The sequence below is a fragment of the Protomyctophum parallelum genome (assembly GCF_964188405.1).
Source record: "Protomyctophum parallelum genome assembly, chromosome: 5".
NCBI lineage: Eukaryota > Metazoa > Chordata > Actinopteri > Myctophiformes > Myctophidae > Protomyctophum > Protomyctophum parallelum.
The window spans coordinates 55,943,100-55,970,599 of NC_139702.1; the positions used below are offsets into that span (position 1 = coordinate 55,943,100).

The window sequence follows — 27,500 nt, forward strand, 5'->3', positions numbered from 1 at the left end:
GTGTGTGTGTGTGTGTGTGTGTGTGCATTTTCCCCTGCGTGCAGAATGCCCACCCGCCTGCGCATGCACGCGTGCACTTGTGCATGGCATGCCTGCACATCTGCATTGGCTCTTAGCTGGAGAAACACGCCCTTTCTCTGTGTCGTCCTGCAGGGTTTCCCCCCTTCTTTCACATTTGATTACGGAAAATCCCACAGCCGTCACCCGGCAGCGACGATACACAGAGCTCCGTCTGAATTGTCCAGGCTTTGCGTAATTCGGCAGAAGACGGGGAAAATATACCCACGCCAATGAACCAGGCTCCGACATGCAGCCATAGTTGCACTCTGCAACGCCGGGCCCCTGCGTGTTCCTTTTCCCCTCGTCCAATTACACGCCGTCCCAAATATATTCATACGTTTTCCCTGTGTGGAGTTCAACAGGTAGAACACATAAACTCTGCTGATTTCCAGTGATTCACATGGTGGCCATTGTACCATTATGTTATACTCAAGGTGTGTCTTGGACAGACTGGTCATGTATAGGGATCCCAACAACACACGGAACGTCCTACCCACCCTGCCTGTCTATAGCTCTGTGGTTAGAGCTGTGTAGCTCACTGGGTAGTGCATGGTGTTGCCAACAGAACAGTCTAATAACGGCATGGCTCCCCTGTGCAGTTGAAAAGTTTGAATGTTGAATTAATTATCAGCTCTCTGACTAACTGTCTAACTAATAGATGGAGTCAGAACCTAGGCCGGCATATATAGCGAAGCAGACAAACAACAAGACATCTCAAAATAGTCACAAACAGTGCCATTTTAAAATATGTATTACTATATTTACTAGGGGTTTGGGCCGCTATACAGCCTTCACACCCACCGTTATTGAGAACGAAAAGATCGCAGTTCACTATGGAATCGTACGTTTCCCGTCAGTGTGTCGGGGCACCAGTGTATGTTGGTCGGGCACCATATGGTGCCCAGGTCATGACATCATCAGGGATGTAGATGTGCTGACCCTGATGTCATAGTAAAGGCGGCCTGCTGTCGCAGTTAAGCCCATATATGGAGAATCCCTGATGTCATCAATATTGGCCAGCAACTCTACATCTGACCTCAAACCCTTAGATCTCCATTATATGGACATACAGTATGTCAGAACCTGTTCTGACATTCCGTTGATCCTTCCCCAACCATCCTTCCTCGTCGATGTCTCCCCCCCGACTGATACCTTAGTGTCCATTCAAACTCTAGAAGGGCCTGCCCCAAAGTTGTTAGTGCAGCCACGCCCGGCAGCTGGCGAAAACTAGAGGGCCCAAAACTACCTGGGCCCTCATCAAACCCTGTACACTCAAGATAATGCCCCCCCCCCCCCCCCCCGCTACCACCCTTAGATCTCCATATACTGTATGGAGCTGACCTGTTCTGACCTTCCATATGTTGATCTGACCTCATCAAACCCTGTACACTCAAGACATGCTCCTTATATGGCCAGTACAGAATTCATTCCATGTTGATCTGACCCCCCCATGCCAAAGCGCCAGCGCTCACCCAGACCCAGTATCGCGCCACTCGGTGGCGCGATACTGGGTGAGCTTATGAGCTTGTAGATCTGCTATTTTTCAATAGCTAAAGCATAACATGATGCCGACACCAAAATGGGTGCCCGTTCAGAATGGGTTAAGTAAAACTAACGAAAAACTAAAACTAAAATTATCATTGTAAAGCGCTATATAAATGGACCATTTAATCTGGACAACTCGATATATGGATCAGCGGTTCTGGACAACCGCATATCCAAACTACTCGATGGCGTGCATACCACAGTAGTCCTTGCCGATGCACATGCCGAGTTTGAAGTTGGTCGGTCCCACATATGCACAAGACTGTATGCTCATAGAGGTCTGTTCTGTCGCTCTGGACAACCAGATCTCCATTGTGTGGGGAAAATAATTTGTTGTACAAGTATTCATTCAATCATTTGTAATCTTCGAGAAAGGGAAGAACAACGAGATAAGGAAACAGAAACGGGTATTTCAAATATCGGTGATGGCCAACAGGTTGACCCTCATCACCAATGATGGTTAAAGAAAGCTTTTTTGTGTTTACAGTATAGTACGTTGCTGAGCTGGGATTGTCATATTGCAGGAAAGCCGAGCTGTGCGCTGTGCATGCACGTGGCAGAATGAGCTGCACCGTCATTGGTCTGTTAGTTACATACAGTATATACGTATTACAGAGATACGGATAAAACATGCTGGGCTCTTGTTAAAAACACTCCATTGTAAGGTGCTTTGGATAAAAGCGAGCTCCCAATCACACGATGTTCTGCTCTTTGTTGTCAGTAGATTCAGTACTAAAATGCTGTCCTAATTTATTCTATTCAGTCAGTCAGGAGAGCCAGCGTCGCTGTGGGTGGATTTGCATGAAAGCGGGATGTTTGACACGCCGGGCCATCTTGTTGGAGTGTCTTGAGTAAATCAGCGAGCTGGCCTGGGGGGTGCGTCAGAGCCGAGGACCTTCAGTCATTTAAATGTACAGAATATAGAGAGGCTTCATCAGTCACGGGCCAGCACCCCCAAAACAGATTGGCCTTGTAGAAGGGCCCCCCCACTCACATAATCACCTGAGCATTACATTGGCATATAGGGATAGGACACCCTGACCTAGACGCACCCGCTTCTACAAGCGTTTCCACAGCCTAATAAATGTCAAGCAGGGTAGAATTTAATGAATACAGGTCGAGCGACTTTGGTAATGGGAGGGGGGAACCTCGTCTCGGCATTAGCCTAAGCAAATGCGCCCATAGGCAGAGTAGGAGCGAGTCTCTTTGACCTTGTGTGTTGCACTGACAACTTGGTCACGCATTGCTGGACGGCATGGGGGTCGATGCTGGAGGACCATTGTAAAGATCAGGGTTCTTGTTTAGGAAATGGTTCTTGTACTTACTGTAAATGCTCAAATCGGAGCAATGTTTTATTGATTGATTGATTGATTTATTGTTTCTAGCATTTGGTGACAGTTGGTATATCGTTTTTTTGTCTGATTGCTGCATTCCATATGATATGCAATTATGAATGAGACCCTAGGTCTTATTGACCATTTAAAAATATGCACGCACGCACGCACACACACTCACTCACTCACACATTCTGGATTTTTCATTTATATTACAATTCAAAGAAACAGCCATCACAACTTCATTCACATTACAACACTGTTTGTGTTGTTTTGTTCACTATGGTCAAACAAAACACATAATATAGCAACACAGTCAGTGCAGAGCACCATGGCCTCATGTTTATCTGCAGTGCAACTGATGGGTTGGTATGTACGTCTGAGTCAATTAGTCTAACTCGCCACCTTCTTAAAAGAATACCCCCTTTATTAAATGATATTTTTGCCTGAATCAACTCTTCGTGACATGGCCACCTCTGTAAAATCAGCTATATCTTTATTGAAAAGGATAATGCTGTTCCCGCCAATTAGTATAATGGCCTGCCCGACACTGAATTTCGTTTCACTTCAGAACATATTGTTTTAATGGCGTGGCTATTAGCGATTGGGCTGGAGCCAGGCTATAATGTCAAGAATGAAAGTAAAAGACAATGTGATTTAGGCCAATTTATTTTGCCTACGTCACATGTCGTGTGACTTAAAAATAAATCTGACTTTTGTGAAATGATTGGTCATTTGGCTAAGAGTGATGTTTACAATTGCTTAAGTCAAAACACAAAAATACTTTTGGTGAAATTAACTAATGAAAACTTAAAACATGACAAATGCCATTATTTTAAGAGGTTCTCAGTGGAATATTGCCAACTCAAACACATGACGGACAATAATGATACCGGGAATCTCTGCACTGACAAGACATTTAATTTGTGACCGCATTTACTGTCCTTAAAGGTTATTCAGTGATTTCACTCAAAAAAACCTTAGGTTTCGTTTTTGGCTGTGGGACCCAGCCTTTCGTCCAATCAGGATAGAGAGTCAAAAACGAAACTTAAGGTTTTTTTGACCCCAGGGTTAACTGGGGACAGGGAGGAACTCCTTATATGGCCAGCACACTCTATAGTAGGGAGGATTATCACAACAAAACAAAAAAATAAGTGATATTTGAATTAAGTGAAATCACTGAATATACTTTAAACTAGAGGCCAATATCTGCAACCTGGTTCGTTTCTACTCTATACGAATCCACAAAGCCGTGGGACCGCGGTTCAGTTTTCCACATTGCGTCTGACTCATCCTCTCAGTCCGCTGTCATATGTTTGCAATAGACTGCTCTAATAGGGCCAGAGCAGGCTTTACACCACATTAAATAAGGAAGACCTGAGCCTATTGTTCTGCTCAGCTGACAGAGAGTTGGATCAAAGTAATGGGGAGGAGGAAAGAGAGAACAGGAGAGACAGGGCTTTCCATGGCACAGAGAGAGAGAGAGACGAGAGAGAGAGAGAGAGAGAGAGAGAGAGAGAGAGAGCGAGCGAGCAGGAAGTGGGGGGACATAGAGATCTGTTTTTCACTGGTATGGATAGAATCATACAGTATATCTTAATGTGTGTTGTGTTAACATGTCAAGACTTCTTTAATTAAATGGACCTGAGTTGGGCCTGAGTCTTATTGGTGTGTTCTTTTTTTCTCAGAATAGGATTCAAGTGGTTAATATACTTTCTTAAGAGAAAGGAGGTGAAAAGTCACCCTGATGACTTTTTAATAACAATGCTTTTTTTTCTTTCACGCACCCTCTCGCTCCTCTCTTGATCGCCCTGCTTCTCACCGTTCCTCTCATCTTCTCTCATGTTCTCTCTCTTCATGTCATGTCTCTCTGCACCATCCGGCTTCTCACCCTCTCATCTCTCTCTCTCTCTCTTTCCCTCTCCTCCCTCTCTCCCTCTCTCCTCTCTTTCTCTCGCTTTCCCTCTCCTCACTCCTCTCCTCTGGTTTCTGGTTAGTTTCAGACAATGTGGATAAGCAGACTGTCTTTAGAACCTTTTTCTCATGGAAATACCATCTGCAGGCCTCAGCCATGAGCTCATTCTCACAGGCCTGGCCAAGCTGGGCTCACACAGCCTATAGCCCAGCCTATGCACGCACGCACGCACATTACAGAACCATGCACCAACACACTTTACAGTCTGTCACAACACCTTTTTTTTCTCCAAGTTTATCTATAATCTATATAGCAGGGGTAGGCAACCTTAGGCACCAGTGCCAACATTGGCACAAAGGAGGGTGATCACTGGAACACTGACATAAGTGTGTGAGAGAGTATTTTTGGTTTGAAATAAACATTAAAAAAAATGTCAAATTAATGAAGGCACACATGCACACACAGCACATTTTATGATGAACATCAATTGAATCTAATTGTATTGTATCTAATATTATTTTATATCTCTCTCCTGTCTCCCTACATTTCTTTCTTACACATTCTTGTTTAATAGCTGGACTTTTTCCACACTGTAAACCACAGTGAACTTGCATAGTTTCTGTTTATACAGTAGTCGCTCTGGATTGAGTGTCTTCTAAATGCCTAAATTGTAGTATGAGCAAAGATTCCCTGTATGATTGTCCCTTTTTGCATTGATCAGGTGACATCACTGTGCATGTGTGTCATTGACAAATAAAGTGAGTTAAGTCGTACTATAGCTTCTTGAACGTTATTGCCTTTTTTAACTGCAGTACATGGAAGTTGCAACTGCACTGCTATGCTGAGTTGAGTTCTGTGGTTCTGAATCCTATTAGCCCCATGATGTGAGATCTAAACTCTAAGACATTTCACTCTCAACACAAAATATATGGGTGGATATGTAAATGCTACGGTGCCCTGCAAATATGTGTGTTCGTGCGTGTGTGTGTGTGTGCGTGTGTGCGTGTGTGCGTGTGCGTGTGCGTGTGTGTGTGTGTGTGTGTGTGTGTGTGTGTGTGTGTTCCATCCAGTGAGCGGTGTGATGCTGTCCAGAGGCCTGTAGGCCCGGCGTCTGCTCTGACATTTATGGTCCAATACCTCTTCATTAACACCAGCTAACAGCCTCAAACCCTGCCTAGGCTCTAGTAGCCTGGCTCCCAGCCCCTGTGTGTGTGCTGGTACTGGGGGGTACAGTGGTGTGTGTCTGCCCGACTGTCTGACAAGGATGTCTGTGCGGGAATTTGATTATTGTGTGTGTGTGTGTGTGTGTGTGTGTGTGTGTGTGTGTGTGTGTGTGTGTGTGTGTGTGTGTGTGTGTGTGTGTGTGTGTGTGTGTGTGTGTGTGTGTGTGTGTGTGTGTGTGTGTGTGTGTGTGTGTGTGTGTGTGTGTGTGTGTGTGTGTGTGTGCATGTGTGCATGTGTGCGCGCGCGCGCGTTCACATGCATCCATCCCTACTGTATAAGTCTGATCTAGGTTCAATTGTTTTTGCAGATTGTTTTAGAGTATAGGCCAGTATGGAATGCACTGGACTCATATTTCTTAGAAGATTTAGAACACTTTCCTGGGGGTCTTTATGTGTGTAATATATGGTTTTAGATATTTTAGATCGTAGCAGAGAGCCCAGTGTCTCCGATGTCATGAACAGTGGATTCACTTACTGCCTGGACTACTTGTTGTCTCAGTAAGACAGCCGTCCCCCTATCCACAAGGAGGAGCAGTGCTCCAAAACATTATGGGAGTTGTAGTCCAGGAAGGAAGTGAGCCCAGTGTCCATGACATCAGAGACACTGGGCTCACTGCTAGACACTGGGCATAATTTTTGCAAAAAGGATGAAGTGTCCCTTTAACCCTTTAATGGCCAAGTGGCCAACCTTAATAACATCTTATTGTGCCTTAGGCCAGCTTTGGCTGACTTTTTGAATGACAATAGAATAATGTGCGATATGACCACAATGTCACGAAATATGTTCCTAGCATGTTCCATCGTTTACTTATAAGCATTTTAGTACACCTTGGTTTGACTTATCACTGAAACCAAGGTCTACTAAAAAGCTTATAAGTAAACGATGGAACAAGCTATAATCATAATTATTTTTTCATTGTAAAGTAGTGACTTGGAGCTATAAAATGAGACATTTCGTGACATTGTGGTCATATCTCACATTTTTCGATTGCCATTCAAAAAGTCGCCAAATCTGGCCAATGCTGGCCAATGCCCCATTTCTTAATTCGTCATTTTAATGCAATAAGAGGGATCAGCGATCTAAATAAAATACATCACGTTTTACTTTCATTTTCAAATTAATACCCAGAAGTGCCACCAGATGGCGGGAACGTTCCATTATTCTGATTTTGGCAAAAGTATCAAATCTGGCTAAATCACTTGTCAAACTGTCAAACGGAGGTAAACAAAGGAGGCTACTATGACCACTAGCACATAGCTTAGCAATCCGGACAGCCAAGCTAACATTAGCTTTTTTATAACTTAGTCAAATTAAGCTTAAAAACGGCCAGGAAGGCCCAGGCCGTAGCGTAACGGTCTGGGCACCGGACTGGTGATCCAGTCGCGGTGTGCCGCGGGTTCGACTCCCGGACCCGACACGGCCTTTACCGCATGTCATCCCCCCATCTCTCTCCCGTTTCCTGTCAGCCTACTGTCTGTCCCTTAAAAAATCAATAAAAGGCGTAAGCCGCAAAAAAAAAAAAAAAAAAAAAAAAAAAAACGGCCAGGAACATCCCAAAATATCACATTTTTTGCCGCGGATCACATAGAGACGGCGCGCGTGCACGATAGTGCACGATCGCGCGGGTTTCGGCCGGTTTTTGGTTGATTACATAAAAATAATTAAAAAAATGTCAAACAATTGCAATATTTTGTTATAAAAAGACGTACTGACAGGGCAGTACGTCTACTACGCAGATAACGTCATTGGCCACGAGGGATTTGTTGATTTAACACGTCAATTAACATGGCAGTCTATGGGCCTGACGTGCTCTTGGCCACAAGGGGGTTAATAATATCATATTTCGGCCCAGGCCGTAGCGTAACGGTCTGGGCACCGGACTGGTGATCCAGTCGCGGTGTGCCGCGGGTTCGACTCCCGGACCCGACACGGCCTTTACCGCATGTCATCCCCCCATCTCTCTCCCGTTTCCTGTCAGCCTACTTTCTGTCCCTTAAAAAATCAATAAAAGGCGTAAGCCGCAAAAATAAATAAATAATAATAATAATAATAATAATAATATCATATTTCTACCATAACACCTGGATATTTATCCTAAATGTCTGTCTGTCTGTCTGTCTGTCTGTCTGTCTGTCTGTCTGTCTGTCTGTCTGTCTGTGTCTAGGCTGTGGAGGCTCAGATTCGTAGTTTTGGACAGACACCCTGCCAGCTGCTCATAGAACCACACCCCCCGAGGAGCTCTGCCATGCAAGTGGTTAGTAGAAGCAACACACACACACACACACACACACACACACACACACACACACACACACACACACACACACACACACACACACACACACACTCTCTCCGCCCCACTTCTCCCATATCCTCCTGAAAAGGATTCAGCACTGTATTTTCAACAATAGTCCTACAGTAAGTGCGACTGTAGGTCGCCGTTTACTATGAAAACATGCAAAACCTGTCAGTCAGTCCGTCTGTCACGCCTTGTGACACGCTCCATATATGGCCTTCTCCATAGCTCCATATATGCAGGCCATCTCCATATATGAAGATCGCAACACAGAACTCATCAAACCCTGGATAGCTACAGTATACATATTATCCAGTCATCCAGTCATCTCCATACATGGAGATGACTGTAAGATGTGTAAGATGGCATCATCTGGCTTGACTGACTGTGCCGCAGGACCCGTGTTGACTGCCTGTATAGCCTGACGTTTGGCGCGGGCTATCTGGCTAGTTTTGCTCGGTTGAGGCTTTCCTTAGCCTGGTGCTGACTAGCACCTGGGCGTCCTTGAAGCTGGCCTGTTCCTGTGTGTTGAGCATGTGTTGCGATCGTTGCATGAGGAAACTCCAATCCGCACGTGTGATCATCACCTACATCTGCATGAATGGAGCCGGCCAGCAACTCTATACATCTGACCTCACTGACACCAGATTAATAGTTTAACTCCTGCTTCTCAACTGTATTAAGAAGCTCTGTTGTTTCAGTGCGACCTCGCCCTTTGCGCTTCTCGCCCTCAGGGCGTCTTACTGGTAGTAGTATAGATTATCTCTGTTTGTTTTAAGTCTAATGTTCCATTTGCAGCCGCAGCACTAAGCGTGTACTTAACTGTATATGAAAACTGCTGGCTGGCTGAGTGGGTAAAGATGCCGCTGATGTAATCAGAAGGTCACTGGTTACACCACCTGACTCAACTTTTGAGGTTTTAGATTTGTTTGCATAAATAACACCCTTTATGTCTGTGTGTTTCGAAAATACCACGGAGCCCTTCCACCCCTTCCCATCCTTCCTTCACCTCTCAATGTCCTGCCCCAGCCAACACCCCCCCCTCTCTATCTGTCTCCTCCATCTGACCCTGGGAAGTTTAGCTCCCGATTCTGGACCCATCTCCTCTCTCATCATTATAGAGGTGTGTGGGAAAGAGTAGAGAGAGAGAGAGAGAGAGAGAGAGAAAGAGACTGTGTGCGCGTGCGCGTGCGTTTGTGTGTATGTGTGTGTCCCCGTGTCCATTCATGTCTGTACCTAATGGTGTATGGGTGTGTGTGTCTATTGCTATGCATACACTCATACTGTGTGTGTGTATGCATATTGTACATGTGTTTATACATTTATGTGACTGTTTCCTGCACGTGCACGTGTGTGTGTGTGTAGTTGTGGATGCATGTGACAGGAGGAAAAGTGTAGTATTGGAAATATGGGATTGATGCCAAACTGTACACCTGAGGACCTGTGTGTGTGTGTGTGTGTGTGTGTGTGTGTGTGTGTGTGTGTGTGTGCGTGCGTGCGTGCGTGCGTGCGTGTGAGAGTGTGGCCCCTAGAGACCCTATTAGAGTGGTGTCCCTGCGTTGCTGACAGCTGGCCGGAGACCACCTCCCTATGCACAACGCTTACATACTGTACACACTCACACAAACGCATGCCTAAACACAAACACACACACACACGCCTAAACACACATAATGCACATAACTGAATATGCACGCACACACAGTCATTATTGAAACCATTTGAATCCAGCCATGTATCAAATGCCTATGCATTGCCGCTGCAACTCATACAGTATTCAAACAACATTATTCACTGAGAAGTGTTGAGTCCTACACACCCGCACACGCACGCACGCACGCACACAGCCTCTCTCACATAAACGTCCTCTCAGCATTGCATGTTCTCTCGTAAAGCTTCTCTCCTCTGTACTTTCCATCCATCCCCTCCTCGTGACAGTGTATTGTCAGCAGGTTGGCATGTGCCTGTGCTGGTGGTAATGATATTGTCAGAGTGTCTGGTTAGCTGTCAGGCACTCAGGACGCCCCTCTGTTCACCATGTTAAACACCCATCTTCCATCCTCTTCGCTACACACACACACATACTGCGGAAAATGGCTCCCTCGTACATAGGGGGTTTTATGTGGTCATTGTAGGCTCGTACTGTATTATGACAAAATGAGGCCTTTTAGAATCAACCCATTGAATGTTAATTACAGTTAGTCTCTCCCACTCCAGCTGTTTAAGAAACAGGAAATTATTTTTCAGGTTAGGTCACCAATTGTATCCAGTCAGGTTCAATTTTAGTGTTTCGTTTCATCCGAATTCACACCCTGTGTCCTGTAAAAGGATACCCCTCCGTCATTGTCTATGGGGAGGATTTCAATGTCATATGTACGGATTTGGGGCTTTTCTATAGGCGTGTATCCGCGGAATTGCAATTCCATGCTATTTCACCTTGATTTGGTGAGACCGAGTAGTCACATGATGAGGAAGATCATTCTTCCTTCTTCTTCACTTGGTTCAGCACCAGGACGATGACACCTTGAGTTCCTCCTTTCCTCTCTTCCTAACTGTCTATCTCTCTTCTCTTCTCTCTCTCTCGCTCTTCTCTTCTCTCTCTCTCTCTCTCTCTCTCTCTCTCTCTCTCTCCTTTCATGTCATGTCATGTCTTTTTTTATGTTCATTATTTCCTGTCTGCCCGCTGCTGCTGTTCTCTCTCCTTGGTCTTCTCTTCTCCTGTCCGCTTCCTCCATCTCTATAAAAATCGTCATCATCCTTTTTTTCCCCCTTCTCCTCTCTCTACCATCTCCTGCTTTTCCTCTGTTGCTTGCTATATTGCCTTTTCTCCTCCTCTTCCTTCTCCCCCTGCATCCCCCTGGCTGTTCGTGTTTTCATCTTCTCCGTTCCCATCCGTCCATCTCTTCGTACTCCACCGCTCCGTCCCGTGTTGAACAGTATCTTCTCCTGCAGACTCCTCTGATGTTCACGGAGCAGATGCAGCAGGACGTCATCATGGTGCTGAAGTTCCCGTCCAACTCCCCGGTGACTCACGTATCCTCAAACACTCAGCCGGGCCTGACCTCGCCCGCCATCATCACCGTCACCGCCAACCGGCTGTTTGCCGTCAACAAGTGGCATGGATTGGCAGGTGAGATAGGAATGTATACGGAGCCCCTGAATGGCCATGCATTCAAAATAGATTTTATCTCGTCCGTAGTAAGATAATTATCTCGTCCGTACAAGATATTATCTCGTCCGGACAAAATGATTATCTTTTACAGACGAGATAAAATATATCTTGAATGCATGGCCATTCAGGGGCTCCGTACGAGTGTGTGTGTGTGTGTGTGTGAGGATGTAAAAAATAGAAGCACGCACGTCTAATGCCTGGCTGTTGTTGCTTCTCCGTGAATATTTCTTTGGCCACTGACCCTGTTTTTTCCATGCTGGGTAGGTTGTGCACAAGCGTAAAGGTCACTTCTGCATACTTCTATGACTTGGCCAACCGAACCGCGTTGTGCGCGCACAAAGTGTGCTCTTCTCAATTGTATATAGAAGAAAGGAGAAAAGTAGTAGAACCTTTAACTTTAGACAACATTCTGTCATGTCTGCCCGCATCTTCTCAGTGCCTAGAGCAATTGATCTTAATTTGCACATGGTCATTGTCCATTTAGCTTATGCACCCAACTGCAAAGCCCTTTTTTCACTTTCCCAAATTGTACGCCGTTTTCAAAAAATACTAACTCTATGACCACATTTTTCACCCTTCTGTCGTCATGGTTGGTTACAGTGTATAGCTGCAGTCTATGGAATTAGGCTGTGACAACCGCAGCACGGTAGCACAGGCTGAGCCACATCTTACTCACAGCTATAAGAAGTCGAGGACCTTCGGTGTCCAGTGTCCACACATACAGCCTTTTATGAGCAGAGGGCCAGTGGGCCACTATGGATATCATTTTCCATAGCACTCTCACACGCACATTGACACGTCCACTCACTGTTCCAATCCACATTGTGCTAGCTATTGATGCAAATGGCGTTATGCATGTCTCTGTGTCTATTAGTGCAGTCCAAGGATAATGTATGCATAACATCCAAGTAGAGTTCAAAGGGTGCTGGATAGAAGAGTTAAACTCCAAAACGTGCAAAACATTGTTCTTTTCAGTAAACACAGTGGGAGCAAAAATGGTGTGCGGATAATCTTTTGTACTTTTGCGTCCATTAATGTTACAGCCTGACTTCTGACGGTATGTTCGCGGCCTCCAAAAGACAAGCCATAATTTTAAATACCCTCTCAGGTGTCTATCATACTTCATTATCATCCCCTTTGCCTCTCTCTCTCTCACCTCTGAGTGGTAGGATTGACCCGTCTCGTCTCAATAGGAGGGACGGATGGACTTTGATTTGGGAGATGGTTGACTGTCTCTCCCAGAGAGCAGGATCACGTTTGACACGTTGAGCGGCTGGCGTTTAGTTCGATGTCCACCTCCATACATCAGCCTCTCACTTCAGCCAGACGCATTCAGTCAACATCCATCCTGCCGAACATGATAGCTCTTTGAGTTTCTGAGAGCGCACGCTCATCAGCGTGGGAGGAATTTCAGCTCTCCTATAGTTTCATATTGCTGGAGATGACAGGCCAAGTGAACTGGACTAATGCCATCGATGGGGTGTATTGATTGTGCTAGTGCTTTCGTAATTCAATGCTGTGCAGTGAATATAAATTAATTAGAAAAACTTCAGAAAAATCTGAAGAATTACGGTATGGCCAGTGGCAAATTCCAAATAAGCTGCATATTTTGTGTCGACTTCTAATTCTCCGAAGTGAAGGACCTGACCCACAATTCATGTTGACTGGTACAATTTAGGCATTTAGCAGACGCTCTTAATCCAGAGCGATTTACATTAACAGTTTGACTGTTTTTTACGATTAACCCGCATTTTAATCAACCCCCCTTCACTGCCGAGATTGTTGTATTACCTTTAGAGCATACGCTGAATTATTTGGGTTTTTAATCCGCGAAAATCCATCAAAAAAAGCTCCCGTGGTTTGTTATGATCTGTGTGTAGCATCCACCATCTTGGTGCACCCGGAAGACGCACACAAGATTGGTTTCAATGAGGCGTTGCACTCAATGCATTTCCATTGGCCTCAATTTCCCAGAAGCCCTAGCAGCCCACAGCATGTGACGATTTCCGGTTTCGTCATCACAGCGAAGGCATCCAGTCTCATACTCCGCGACGAAGACGGATTTTCTTTTGATTCATTACATTACGGCGGATTAAACACATAAAACAAAAGGCGGGTATGTCCGATACGGCAGCGACATTAACCTGGAGTAATCCATTCCCGGCACGGAAACTGTTAAGCAAGAACAAAAGCATGGGAATACATCATTGGTAATAATGAGCTGTAAATACAAGGAAATGTCTTATGCAAGTTTATTCTGGGCAATGAAACAATGAAACAAAACTTAAGTTAAAATGAAGATGGGTGTTTAGGTTCTTTATTTTTTTTTCTTTTATTATGATCAGATTATAAGTCCCTGTCAGCTATCACTTTGTAATTGTATTGTGGTTTGCAGTTATTAAATAATAGGTTTTTGATTCAGGGGAGGACAACTATGGAAGTGACATTTTGACTGTGCGGTCATAAGTTTTAGTGTCTCATAGTGAAGTGAGAGCCAACAGCTACTTTACAAAGCCACGTCAATGAAACACTAATGCTCTCTCTCTCTCTCTCTCTCTCTCTCTCTCTCTCTCTCTCTCTCTCTCTCTCTCAGGTCATCAAAGCTCAACAGTGCAGGACCAGCAGTACCAACTTCCAGTGGAAATCGATCCTCTGATAGGTATACTTAAACGTGTGTGTGTGTGTGTGTGTGTGTGTGTGTGCGCGCGCGTGTGCACGGGGCGGGCGAGTGGGCGAGTATTTTAATACAAGATTATTTATTCATACTGTGACTCTCATGCAGAACTGTACTGTATATATGAGAGTGTGTCTATCGCAAATTGATGGCTTCACACAGCTGTGTGTCCCTGGACAGTGTCCTCCCTCCTATTCTCCTCCTGTCTCCTCCTCCCGTTTCCTCTGTTCCTCTCCTTCCCTCACCTTGCCTTCCCTCTCCTCTCCTCATGATATAGTCTGTGCTCTCACACTGAACCATTTGCATGCAAATTGGAATGCAATGAGCTGTGGCCTGGGCAAGCATTTCATCATCAGCCACCCCCCAACGCACGCACACACGCACACGCGCGCACACACACACACACACACACACACACACACACACACACACATACACACACACAAACTCTCTCCCAGCAAACACACAATCACATAACACACAACCGCCTCAGCAGTACATGTACGCACACACGCGCACGTACACACAAATACCCCCCTTTCCTCAATGCTGTCCATCTCCCCCCCTCACCTCCCCTCCTCTCCTCTCTGTGGTTTAATTTGCGGGGGGGCAGAGGGGGCAGCGTGTCAGCAGCAATGAATATGAATGTGGTAATAATGTGTGATTGAGAATGCGCCACTCGCGGCTGTCAGGACAATATGGCCGCCTCTCATCCCTCACGACTTGTTGATGAGCAGGAGAGGAGCGGCGAGCCGCTGAGTGATGCACGAGGACGCTCCAATGGAGGCAGTGGAAAAGAGAGAGACACTAGCTGTGTGCTACCTTGACTCACTCTCTCTCTCTCTCTCTCTCTCTGTCTTGCACACTCCGCACCCAAGTTCACATACTTCATTATCCTTTTTTTTTCATCACCCCATGCTCCCTCTCTATCTCTCTCTCTCTCTCTCTCTCTCTCTCTCTCTTTCTCTCTCTCTCTCTCTCTCTCTCTCTCTCTCTCTCTCTCTCTCTCTCTCTCTCTCTCTCGTGTCTTAGACTTCTCCGTTTCGTTTGTGTTTGTTCTCCTCATCTCTCAGGATCTGTTCCACACACGCAACCTTTTTTGTTTTTTTCCCCCTCGGGTAAACGTTTGACTGGTGAAAATGTCCAGGGCTTCATTCTCACGAACTCATCTTTATCCACCTCCTCCACCCAGAGACAACATGCACTGTTGTTCCCGTGCGTGTGACACGAGACATGTTATGCTTGTTTTGAGAATGCCGTACATGTATAATACGGCTCAATTTAAATGTATATTTTTATTATCATGGGCAATGTTTAGTCTTTCCTGAGATTTTCATATCATCCTGGTTCTGTCTTAACATTTTATTACAACTGAGCATTAATTATATTTAGAAGAAAATGCTGTGTGCACGTGAGCGTGTGAGTTTGTAGGAGGGAGGGAGGCCGTGTGTCAGTTATGTATGTACACTGTTAGCATTCCAAGAGGACTCAGAGCTAAACACAGTAAATTGTGGCTGAGTGTCGGGGCGGCCGTGGCCAAAGGAAATGTTGATAATGGGTTGAAATATTGCCGTTGTCAGGCGCGCTGCTCTTTCTCAGAATGCCTACAGGCTGAGCGTCCCAACACCTGCTCTTCAACTATCTATGAATGCCTGGCCGGCCGCACTGCAAAATATTCACTTCTTATAGTTGTACTTATAACTTAACTAAATCATTTAACCATACAGGTTATACATCTCAACAGGTCTCTAGTTTGGAGTGGTTAATGTTTCTTAGGTGGAACTGTGTTGTTGCCCTATGCGCCAGCTGGCTTAATAGGGATATAAGTAAGTAAAATAGTCAGTCATTATCTCTTGGTCTTAAGCCTGATTCATACTTCACCATAATGATGGTGTGCCTGCGTGGAACCCAGTGTGCCAGTTTCCTGCCCTATAAGTAGAGACCTTTAGAGTGAAACTGACAAAGAATAGTTTTCTATCCATGAGGGGTGATGGGGTGCTCTGTTGTTTTAAATACTTGACCTTAGATGCCGCTGTTTTATATTATAAGGCTTTCGCCTAGCTTGGAGTGTGGTTTGAGGCCGTCGCAACAGTGAAAAAACATATACAAACCGGTTCAGATAAGATTAGACATGATATGGTAGCAGACGGTAAGAACATGAGATGAGATGATAAGGCTAATGGCCGAGGAGAAATGTGCACATAACACACATAAAGAGACCACGAGAAAGACTAGACATTTGTGCAGCCAAGATAGAAAGAATACCCCAAAGTAACTGAAATAAAGTCACAACTTGAATAACAGGTTGACCATAGACCACAACACGGAGGAATCTAATAAAACTGCAAAATGAGATTACCGAGAAATGCCGCCCATTGCAGAAAATCAGGGAGCATCGGGGAGAAGAGAATGTATGTTGTGTTCCTCGCTCCCTCCTCACTAACCAACCTTTAAATAAATCGCCTGCGCGAGATTAATTTACAGTATGCGTTCTGTGGCAGTGTGCATATTCCTTGCAGGCCGCGCACACGCCGTCATTACTCAGGCTCTAAGGCCCTAATGGAAAATGTGAAGTCCCGGTACACTTAACCTTCCTGGATGTTTTATGTATTCTCTCACAAATCTTCTCTGTTCTGTTGCGGTGCAGAGGTGTTTACAGGGGCCATACATAATAGTGAAAATGTGCTGATAGACCAGATAGTGTTTCGTGTGAACTCTTTGAACAATGCTGATGTTTACCGTTGGCCTGACATGGTGTTATGTGTCATGTTCACATACACTGAATGTATGCCTGGTCCCGTTGTCTCTGGACTTTATTCTGGGCTTTGTGTCTCTGTCTCACTGTCGCCTCAGAAACGTATCCTCCCTTGTTCATCTCTCCTCTGGTCTCTTTTGTTCACATTTTTATCTCATCTCATTGTGTTTTGTGATGTGTGAATCTGTTTAATTGCATCTGATAATGAATCTCTTACTATTCCCATTATTTTCTGACTCCTCTCCTCTCCAGCCAGTAACGTTGGCAGTCACAGGCGTCAGATCTCAGATCTGTTGGACCAGAGCATCCAGATCAGTTCACAGTGTTTCGTCATCACCGCTGACAACCGCTTCATCCTGCTCTGTGGTTTCTGGGACAAGAGCTTCCGTGTCTATTCCACTGACTCAGGTAATAGTCCTTACTTTTGGCCTTATACTAGCCCATATAACTAATCACTCACTGTATTAGACAGTCTATGCAGATGTCTATGCAGATGTCAGAATACATTTGTGATGTCAGAACAGTCCATATATGGTCCCAGGGCAGGGGCCTTGTCCAGAGCACGGGCAGAGACATTTTGTGGCAGTTCTGGACAACCGTGGGTCCGACCGACCCTACACCGGGCACTAAACTCCCTGTGGGGGGGGGGGTGGAACGCAAGTGTCGAATTTGAAGTCGGTGGGGTGAACAATTCTCGAGTTACGTGCATTACAGTCGTACACACAGACAGACAGAATACAGAGACGTGGTGCAGTGTGTGAGAATGTCAAATCACCCACATTTTGGTTGCTATTGTACATCCACAGAGCAGACTGACTACCAGCTAGGTTACAGTTGACCGAGATTGCATTGACAAAGACTATTCTGCACTCACATTTCGCAATCAATGTGAATATGTTTAGTTGGGGCAAAAATATATCTTATCTGAATGGTAAGGATGTCTACAGTACAGTATATGCTGTCTATTTGTTAATCTGCAATAGAAACCACTGAACCACGTCCTTTGCGTTTAGCCTTTTCAATTTAATCACAAAAGTCTGTATTTTTAGGTGGGACTCACCCCAGTATGTCCAGCTGTTTTGGTTTTTATAGTAGGATGATGTATTGTCTCACAAGTGATATATGTGATTGTTCATGTCGACACACCCGTCAGCCAAGTCAATGGAAACCTAGCTACTGAGTGACACACACACACACACACACACACACACACACACACACACACACACACACACACACACACAGCGCTTCAGCAGGTCAAGGGTCTTAAATGAGTCTGTCTTGAGTCTTGTCTCTGTACTGCGGTCCTCAGCTCTCTGTCCCCTGCTCCTATTCAGACTGCTACCCCCCCCCCCCCCCCCCCCACACACACACACACCTATAATACAGCCAGCGTTTCAATTTCTCTGGGCCATAGCCTCTGTGTCTTCTACTGAGGAGGGTGGAGTGGGGGGGCGTAGGAGAAGAGAGATAGCTCTATTGTGTGGCTGCCAGCGGCGGTGTGCGAGCCTGGAACCTCCAAACACAACGCTTCAATTGCTCAGTGTTCAACAGCTGCCACCCGGGTCCCTGAAGCCCCGAGGTTAAAGAACAGAGGGGGTTTATCAATTACACTGAACTGATTGGTACACGTGCACAGAACACGCAGCCGCATATGCCTGTGTGAGCAATTGAATTTTGTCTGAGGATGTGTATGTAGACAGGAAGTAAGTGTGTGCCTGCCTGTATAGTTTCTCGATTGTTTTCTCAGTCTCAGTAATTCTTCGATGACAATTGACCCTTCGCTAAGCTCCGCCCCCCCAACACTCTGCAGCTTTAGGTCTGGCATGCAGCAATTTACAATTTAATCTTAATCCAGAGCGATTTACAATAAGCAAAAAAGACAAAAAGCATGGCAGCGCTGGTCATCGATTGACTTCAATGGAATATTATAGCATGGATTCTCCCCATAGACTGTAAAAGCGACAAAGCGTTCTCCAGGTCTTATACTGTATGGACGTAAAATGAAGCCCGTCAGTCCTTGAACTGTAAGTCGCCATCTTTGTAGATCCGTTTGGGACCAGCTGGCCATTGGCTGGCCCAGACAACGAGGCGGGACTTCCCCCCTTCTTCTTCGTTGGTTTTTATTTTGACTCGAACGGGGGGTGGCTCCCGATCATAGACTGTAACGGTAGCCACGCCCCTCAGAACATACGCGACTTTATGGTCATTTTTTTAAATAAATGGGACCATAGTTTTCCAAAAAGAATATTATGACATGAGAAATGAGACTTTAAACTAGGGACTGGAAGCAGAAAGTATTCATGACCATGTTTATTAAGGTAATACAGTCTAGGTGAAGTTGGGCCCAAATACATTGTACTCTATGGGGCTATGGGGTTTTTTTGGGGCCCAATGACAGTGCCACAACAGGCCATTATATGAACTTTCAGGAAGTCCCCATTTTCTTAGTGGCTTCACAAAATATCTGTCTGACTGCCCCCCTGGTTCTCCCACGTAAAAGAATCAATCATTCAGGAGCCATAGTTTCAACGAGCGTCAACAAGGCCTGCAGTAGTGCATTGGAAAAATGTGCATGACTAAATACAAACTAAATACAAATGTTATCGCTAAAAAGAGGGAGAAATGGCATCTAATTAATTCCAATCAACTTCTTTGCTCATTAATCTGCAGTGAGTCAGGATACACCATGCCAAAGTCACCAACCATGTCAACACATCAGAGGATTTATTTTAAATAATTTGTTACGATTAATGCCATTAGTATTGCTACTGTCACCTATAGGCGGGTGAGTAATTGGACAATCACTATTTGGGGGGTGGGGCTTAGCAAAGGGTCAATTACAGATGACAACAATTGCTCTGCTGTGTGTGTGTGTGTCTGTGTTTGAACCTTTGTTTGTGCAAGTCCTCATGCCTGTGCACTCGACGCACGTTTGTGTGCGCGTCCGTCCGTGCAGACGCGCACAAGTGCGCAAAGACGGAAGCGAGCATGGCAGCCATTACGTCGTCCACCCAACCCAATGCGTTTGAAATCATTACTTATTCTCCAAAGTTTACAAAGATGTCAAACATTTCACGTCTCGTCTTGACTCGTGGAGCTCCTCTGTGGAAGAGTTTCACGTCGGCGTTCTCCATCACTGATGAGATACAAGTTAATTATCCTCCGGACAGCAGCAGACAGAAATGTCATGTGTTGTAAACTGCGCGGTGTGTTGACTTGCAGAGGTCACAGTATGGGGAGTGTAATGAGTATTAGACAGCTCAGTGCAGAGCCAAGGGGCCGGGGGAAAATCTGACAGCAATTAGCCTCTTTATATATACACTTGGTAGACACAGAGTGAGGACATGTGCACGGGCTGGCTGAGCACGTATGTACGTACGTACGTACGTACACATGCATGCACACGCAAGCACGTGCAAAATTGATCACACCTGCATACGTAGAGTTTGGTACATACCGGTAGAGTAATTTTCTAGGGATGCAACGGTTAATTTAACTAATTGATTTAATCGATCATAGAAAATTCCTGACTAGCGATTTTCTTACCGTAATCTGATGTTATTATATCCATTAACCACTGGTAGAGGTGAATACATTAAAAGAATCCATCTCTAGCGCACAGTAGCTCTGAGCAAGGAGGTGGGGTTTATCAGCAGTTTGCCTTTTACTGCAGCCCATTTGGGACAAAACTCTGTATGTTGAAAAGAAAAAAGAATGTTGAGCAATCAAAATACGCAATTTAGTGATAAAGCCGCTGTGCAGGTCAGAGCTGAGCTGTGCTCTACCACTGGTTAACCCGCTGTGCACGGTCAGAGCTGAGCTGTGCTCTACTCACTGGTTAATGGATACAATAACATCAGATTTCTGTAAGAAAAGCGACACAATTCTCCTTTAATGACATCCACGTTTTCCTGAAATAGCCGATCTAGGTACATGATCACAATGTGTCACATTGCAACATTTATTTATTTATTTATTTAACAGAGACAATGCACATTAATCAACACGTAATTTTTTGCCAGAAGCAAATTTTGTGTGTAGTCCACATTCAGTGATCTTTTAGATTTCTCCATGCATAAATTAGGGTTAAAAAAAACACTTAAGCCTATTTTCAACCTATCTTCATATAATTGGTCCTCACTAATACTGTGCTATATTTCAATATAGCACAGTATTAATATTTCAATATAGCACAGTACTAATACTGTGCTATATTTCAATATAGCACATATTAGTGAGGACCAATTATATGACTCACTGTGATCAGACTCTTCTCCCTTCTACTATGTAATGAACTTCCCAGTGTAATCAGAACTGCAGACTCATTCCCAATCGTCTGCCGTAGTCTGAAAACTCACCTTTAGACTCCATCTTAGCTCGCAGCACTTGTGCTAGCCTTTACGACCTTACAGGCATATGCAAAGGCTAAACTTGATAAACTAGATAACTTATTATGTAGACATACTGTAGCGCTCTATAGTGTATATATATATACTGTACTCATAGTTGCATTGTACAGATACTACAGATATTCTACTGTTAGATGGATGTTAAGTCCTTAGCTTGCTTATGATCATTGATTACTATTTCTATGTATTTGATGTATTACTATGTGTTCTTGCTTACTGTAAGTCACTCTGTATTAAGAGCGTCTGCTAAATTCCTGAATTGAAAATTGTAGGAGGACTTTGGACAGTTTACAAACCTGCCTAGCAGTGACATGAATGGGGTTCCACGCTAATTGCAGGCTTTCTATTCATGGAAAGTTAGCATGCTAACCAGGGGTGTAGTAAGGAAGAAAAAATATGTTTTTTTTACTTATTTACTTTTACGATTAAGCATTGTAAACCCTGTTTCTAAATAGGCTATATATACATTTCATGTCTGAATTGTTTTATAGTGCGTGTCTGTGCGTGTTGCGCACGTGCACGCAAATACACGTGTCTTATGGGGGGGGAGTCCCACTTCTAAAAGTAACACTACAACACTGATGCTAACATACTGTAGAAGCAATTGTTCTCGTATTAATACAAAATCGAAATTTTAAATCCTGTTTGAAATGATGCGTTTCTGAACAGTGAACAGTGTGTAGACAAAAATGTTACAGTATGTTACCATATTATAGTGAGCATTAGTGAGGAACAATTATATGAATTTAGGTTGAACATTTCTATATAAAGAAAATACATAATTAGAAAAGTACAGAATATTAAGAAAGAAAATAAATCAATATAATAGCAACGGTAGAATACACGCATAGCTTCATGTACACAATGTATTGAAGTTTAAAATATTACATTTTAATGAATAAAATTAATCCCTCGTAATACGCATTAACAATTTTATACGCATTTCACTGCCGTGTTTTAACCCATTCTGACCGGGCACCCATTTTGGTGTCGGCATCATGTCATGCTTTAGCTATTTAAAAATAGCAGATCTACAAGCTCATATCGCGCCACCGAGTGGCGCGATACGAGCTTGTAGGTCTGCTATTTTTTGAAAAATCGAAGAGCGACTGACATTTTTTAGAATCTGATCTCAGGTCAGAATGGGTTCATCAGACCAGTGTGTGTCCGGCGGAAACCTCGTATGAATCTGATCTCAGGTCAGAATGGGTTAAAGGACCACTGTGCTGACCGCTGAGTTGTTTGTCATGAAAATTCACTCTAAAGCGGTGTGATCGCTTGTCGTAGTGTTCAAAGATATTCCAAAGTGCCGACCACAACAACAGAACGGAGCAGGAAGCGCTCCACACCGCTCCACCCATTCATTGGAATGAATTGTGACTCAATTTCCCTTAACAGTTTGACTGCGGAAAACGATTTACCAGACTTTTAATCAACCCCCCTTCACTGCCGAGATTGTTGTATTACCTTTAGAGCATACGCTGAATTATTTGGGCTTTTAATCCGCGAAAATCGAGCGAAAAAAGCTTCCCCCGTTTGTTATGAACGGCCGGACCACCCGCCATCTTGGTACACCCGGAAGACGCAGCACAGGACCCTCCTCCATGAGGCGTTGAACCCCATTCGTTTGCATTGGCCTCAATTTCCCAGAAGCCCTAGCAGCCCACAGCATGTGACGATTTCCGTTTTCCTCATGAAAACAGATGCATCTACTCTCTTTCTCCGCGGCGAAGACGGATTTTCTTTTTAATTATTACATTGCGGCGGATTAAACACATAAAACAAAAGTCGCGTATGTCCGATATGGCAGCGACATTAACCTGGAGTAATCCATTCAAAGCACGGAAACTGTTAAGACACAATAATGTGTTGAGATATGTAAATTCATACACTGTGCATATTAGGAACGGGATGCTTTTATATATCGTTTGCTTATAATAAATACAGATAATAAATTGTTTCATTTACATTTTTTTAAGATTTGTTTTTGGTGGCCTTTTATGCCTTTATTGATAGGGAACAGTAGTCAGAAAGGAAAGGGGTGGAGAGATATGGGGAGTGGCGCGCAGCAAAGGTCGTCGGGCTCGGGAGTTGAACCCGCAGCATGCTGCGCGGCTGGTTTGGCAACCTAGGTGCCCAGACGGTTAAGCTAACCGTCCGGGTGTTTTTACACTGTCTCGCAAACCTATACACTTTTTTTTCCCCAGATCGAATGAAAAAAATACATGCATTCGTTCCCGCAGAGGAGGTTTACATGCTTAACAGCCATTCTGTGTATGTGTATGATGGCACTGATGCATTGTGTTGTGTGTGTGTGTGTGTGTGTGTGTGTGTGTGTGTGTGTGTGTGTGTGTGTGTGTGTGTGTGTGTGTGTGTGTGTGTGTGTGTGTGTGTGTGTGTGTGTGTGTGTGTGTGTGTGTGTGTGTGTGTGTGTGTGCGCGCACGTGTGCTCTCAGGGAAACTCAGTCAGATCGTGTTTGGTCACCGTGACGTGGTGACGTGCCTGGCCCGCTCAGAGTCCTACATCGGAGGAGACTGCTACGTGCTGTCCGGCTCCAGAGACGCCACCCTGCTCCTCTGGTACTGGAACGGAAAGCACTGCAGCATCGGAGAGAGTCCAGGCAGTAAGAATACACACACACACACGCGCGTGCACACACACACACACACACACACACACACACACACACACATGCAGAGGGATGGGTATTCTTAGAGTGCTGTCTCTGTAGCGGTCTGTGATTTACGGCCTCTCTCTCTAAAGTAACAGCTAGTTTCATCTACAGTAAGTAGACCAGGCCTTCTGCAGTCCAATTGGATTTCCTAGCACTGCTGCACCCCAAACGGGCTCTCACTAATGCACTGTGTGTTAAATTAACATTCAGGATTCAGTGTATGGGTATGTGAGAAATGTACTTGTTTGTGTGAGAGGGTGAGAGAGAGGGCCCTCAACCTGTCTTAATGTGAGTGAGTGAAAGTGAGAGCCACTTAGAGACGGCCGGCCTGTGTGGCGTTGGGGGTCGGCGACCGCCACATGAAAGGCCCCCGGCCGACCACGGGCTCCAGGGTCAACGGCCGGTCCATCAAAGTGAAAAATGTCACAGGACGGCCCTTCACGTTACCATAACATATGGAACCAGCCACGATCAAAGGGACGATAGCCCGGGCCCTTAGCCTTCTCGGTGCTAATTTGGCCAGCTTAGATGGGCCCTACATGCTGTTAAGTGCTCCGCTACAAATGGGCTGAAATTTATGACAAATTGTGATTTGGATAATAAGCCACATCGGTTGTTGATTTGAGGGACGGGACTTTAGATGGCCTTGTGTCACTTACCTCATAGTCATACAGTGCAAGCTGGCTGCGTGATGCTGGGAAAGCTAGTGACTTGTTTTCCTTTATGCCTACATTTTTGGTGTGTGTGTGTGTGTGTGTGTGTGTGTGCGTGCGCGCGTGCACAGTATGCGTGCTTGCATCCCTGTATGTGTATGCAATTCTTCCTCTGAAAGAGGACACATGAGTGCTGTCTCCGGTCTCTGGAAAAGATGTATGAATGTAGCAGACGAGGTATAATGTGGTCTAACACACATTAGGCACTTCAGGAAGGTTCACCATTTCTGATTTAGATATATATTTAAACATTTAAAGTGTAGCACGTGCATTTATTTTGTGTGTTTATGAAAATGTTCTCTCTAGGGTCATGTGTGTGTGTGTGTGTGTGTTTGTGTGTGTTTGTGTGTGTGTGTGTGTGTGTGTGTGTGTGTGTGTGTGTGTGTGTGTGTGTGTGTGTGTGTGTGTGTGTGTGTGTGTGTGTGTGTGTGTGTGTGTGTGTGTGTGTGTGTGTGTGTGTGTGTGTGTGTGTGTGTGTGTGTGTGCACGCCTGTGCCTCAGTTTAGCGATAGCGAGCTTTAATTCAAGCACTGCTGTTAAACTCGAGAAAGATTATGCAGTAAACTAATTATTTCAAGCGGATATTAAAATTCATGGGTCGGTCTCCGTCTGTTCATTTGTGCATTTGTTCATATTAGTTGCTTATTGTACTTCTTAAATTTTGAGGCGAGTTGAAATACACATGAATTACATGTTCATGATATATCATTGTCCCATACCAAAATGCTTGCAGATTCCTGCATACTCCGAGTAGCCTACACGCACACTAACCAATCACTGACAGTCCCAAAGGTGGGTCTACATCAATGATGGCGGTCCCACATGTTTACTATTTGCTTGTTGGGCCGGGACTAGTAGTATATGGTTAAATGCGTATATTTATAAACATACTTAATACACATTTCACACATAACACAGGCTATCCTTACCTGTTTTTGTTAGGCTGGGTGTTTATGAATGCATGTCTGTGTGTGTATGTTTATGGTTAGTCTATTTCCTGTGCAGTATGTATCCCGTGTCCACGCAATTGCACACACGTGCCTGCATGCATGCAGTGTGTCTGTATCAGACCAGGCTTACTGTAGCATTAGTGCAGTTCAGCATGCATACATACAGCGTCAGTGTGTTTGTATCAGACCAGGCTTACTATAGCATTAGTGCAGTTCTGCATGCATACATACAGCATCAGTGTGTTTGTATCAGACCAGGCTTACTGTAGCATTAGTGCAGTTCTGCATGCATACATACAGCGTCAGTGTGTTTGTATCAGACCAGGCTTACTGTAGCATTAGTGCAGTTCTGCATGCATACATACAGCGTCAGTGTGTTTGTATCAGACCAGGCTTACTGTAGCATTAGTGCAGTTCTGCATGCATACATACAGCGTCAGTGTGTTTGTATCAGACCAGGCTTACTGTAGCATTAGTGCAGTTCAGCATGCATACATACAGCGTCAGTGTGTTTGTATCAGACCAGGCTTACTATAGCATTAGTGCAGTTCTGCATGCATACATACAGCATCAGTGTGTTTGTATCAGACCAGGCTTACTGTAGCATTAGTGCAGTTCTGCATGCATACATACAGCATCAGTGTGTTTGTATCAGACCAGGCTTACTGTAGCATTAGTGCAGTTCTGCATGCATACATACAGCGTCAGTGTGTTTGTATCAGACCAGGCTTACTGTAGCATTAGTGCAGTTCTGCATGCATACATACAGCGTCAGTGTGTTTGTATCAGACCAGGCTTACTGTAGCATTAGTGCAGTTCTGCATGCATACATACAGCGTCAGTGTGTTTGTATCAGACCAGGCTTACTGTAGCATTAGTGCAGTTCTGCATGCATACATACATACAGCATCAGTGTGTTTGTATCAGACCAGGCTTACGTGCAGCTGTGAGCCAAGAGCTCAGCCCTTCACCACAATGTGATGCTCCATTGACCCAGACCACAGGGTGCTCTTTGCACGTGCGTGCGTGTGCGCACACAGACACACACACACACACACGCACGCGCGCACACACACGCGCGCACACATGCACAGTTGTACTCGTGCATACTGTAATGAAATTGCGAATGTCCCACACACTTCATAAGTTTGACACGACTGACTCTGCAAGCCCTAATATGAACATGCACACATTCACAGACACAGAGTCAGCGTCTGCACGCACGCACACACACACACACACACACACACACACACACACACACACACACACACACACACACACACACACTCTGTGTTGTCATGGTCTCCAGTACTGATACAAAAGTACATGAGATTCCTCAGACAGCACTGCCATCTGCTGGTCAAAGGAGAGACTTAAACTGGACACAATTAGTTTACAGTTGTTTAATTGTTCAGCATGCATGCCTCTGTTATATTTATGAACGTAACCTTTACCATTACTAAATTCCATTACTAACCCCCCTCCCCTAATTTGGCATGGTGTCTTCACATCCCCAATATTAACTGGCTTGAAAACGTGTCCCAAAATCTGGCCTATATGTCAGGATTATACACCATACGCACGCACGCACGCTCACACACACACACACACACACACACACACACACACACACACACACACACACACACACACACACACACACACACACACACACACACACACACACACACACGCATGCACACACCTACCTCTTACCTACCTGCGTCTCCCAGATAGCTGATCCCCTCCTCAGTGTCCAGGCTGTAGTTACA

At 44.8% G+C, this 27,500-nt stretch overlaps 1 protein-coding gene across 7 annotated transcripts in view; it reads left to right on the forward strand.

Moving 5' to 3' along the window:
• Positions 1-27,500, forward strand: part of lrba (LPS-responsive vesicle trafficking, beach and anchor containing) — a 318,483-nt gene that overhangs the window by 277,544 nt on the left and 13,439 nt on the right. For all 7 annotated transcript variants that reach the window (XM_083764652.1, XM_083764653.1, XM_083764654.1 and 4 more), the window contains 5 exons: positions 8,243-8,332; positions 11,327-11,504; positions 14,140-14,205; positions 17,228-17,383; positions 23,844-24,011. In XM_083764652.1, coding sequence (XP_083620778.1) covers positions 8,243-8,332; positions 11,327-11,504; positions 14,140-14,205; positions 17,228-17,383; positions 23,844-24,011 — 658 coding nt within the window. The remainder of the gene's footprint in view (positions 1-8,242; positions 8,333-11,326; positions 11,505-14,139; positions 14,206-17,227; positions 17,384-23,843; positions 24,012-27,500) is intronic.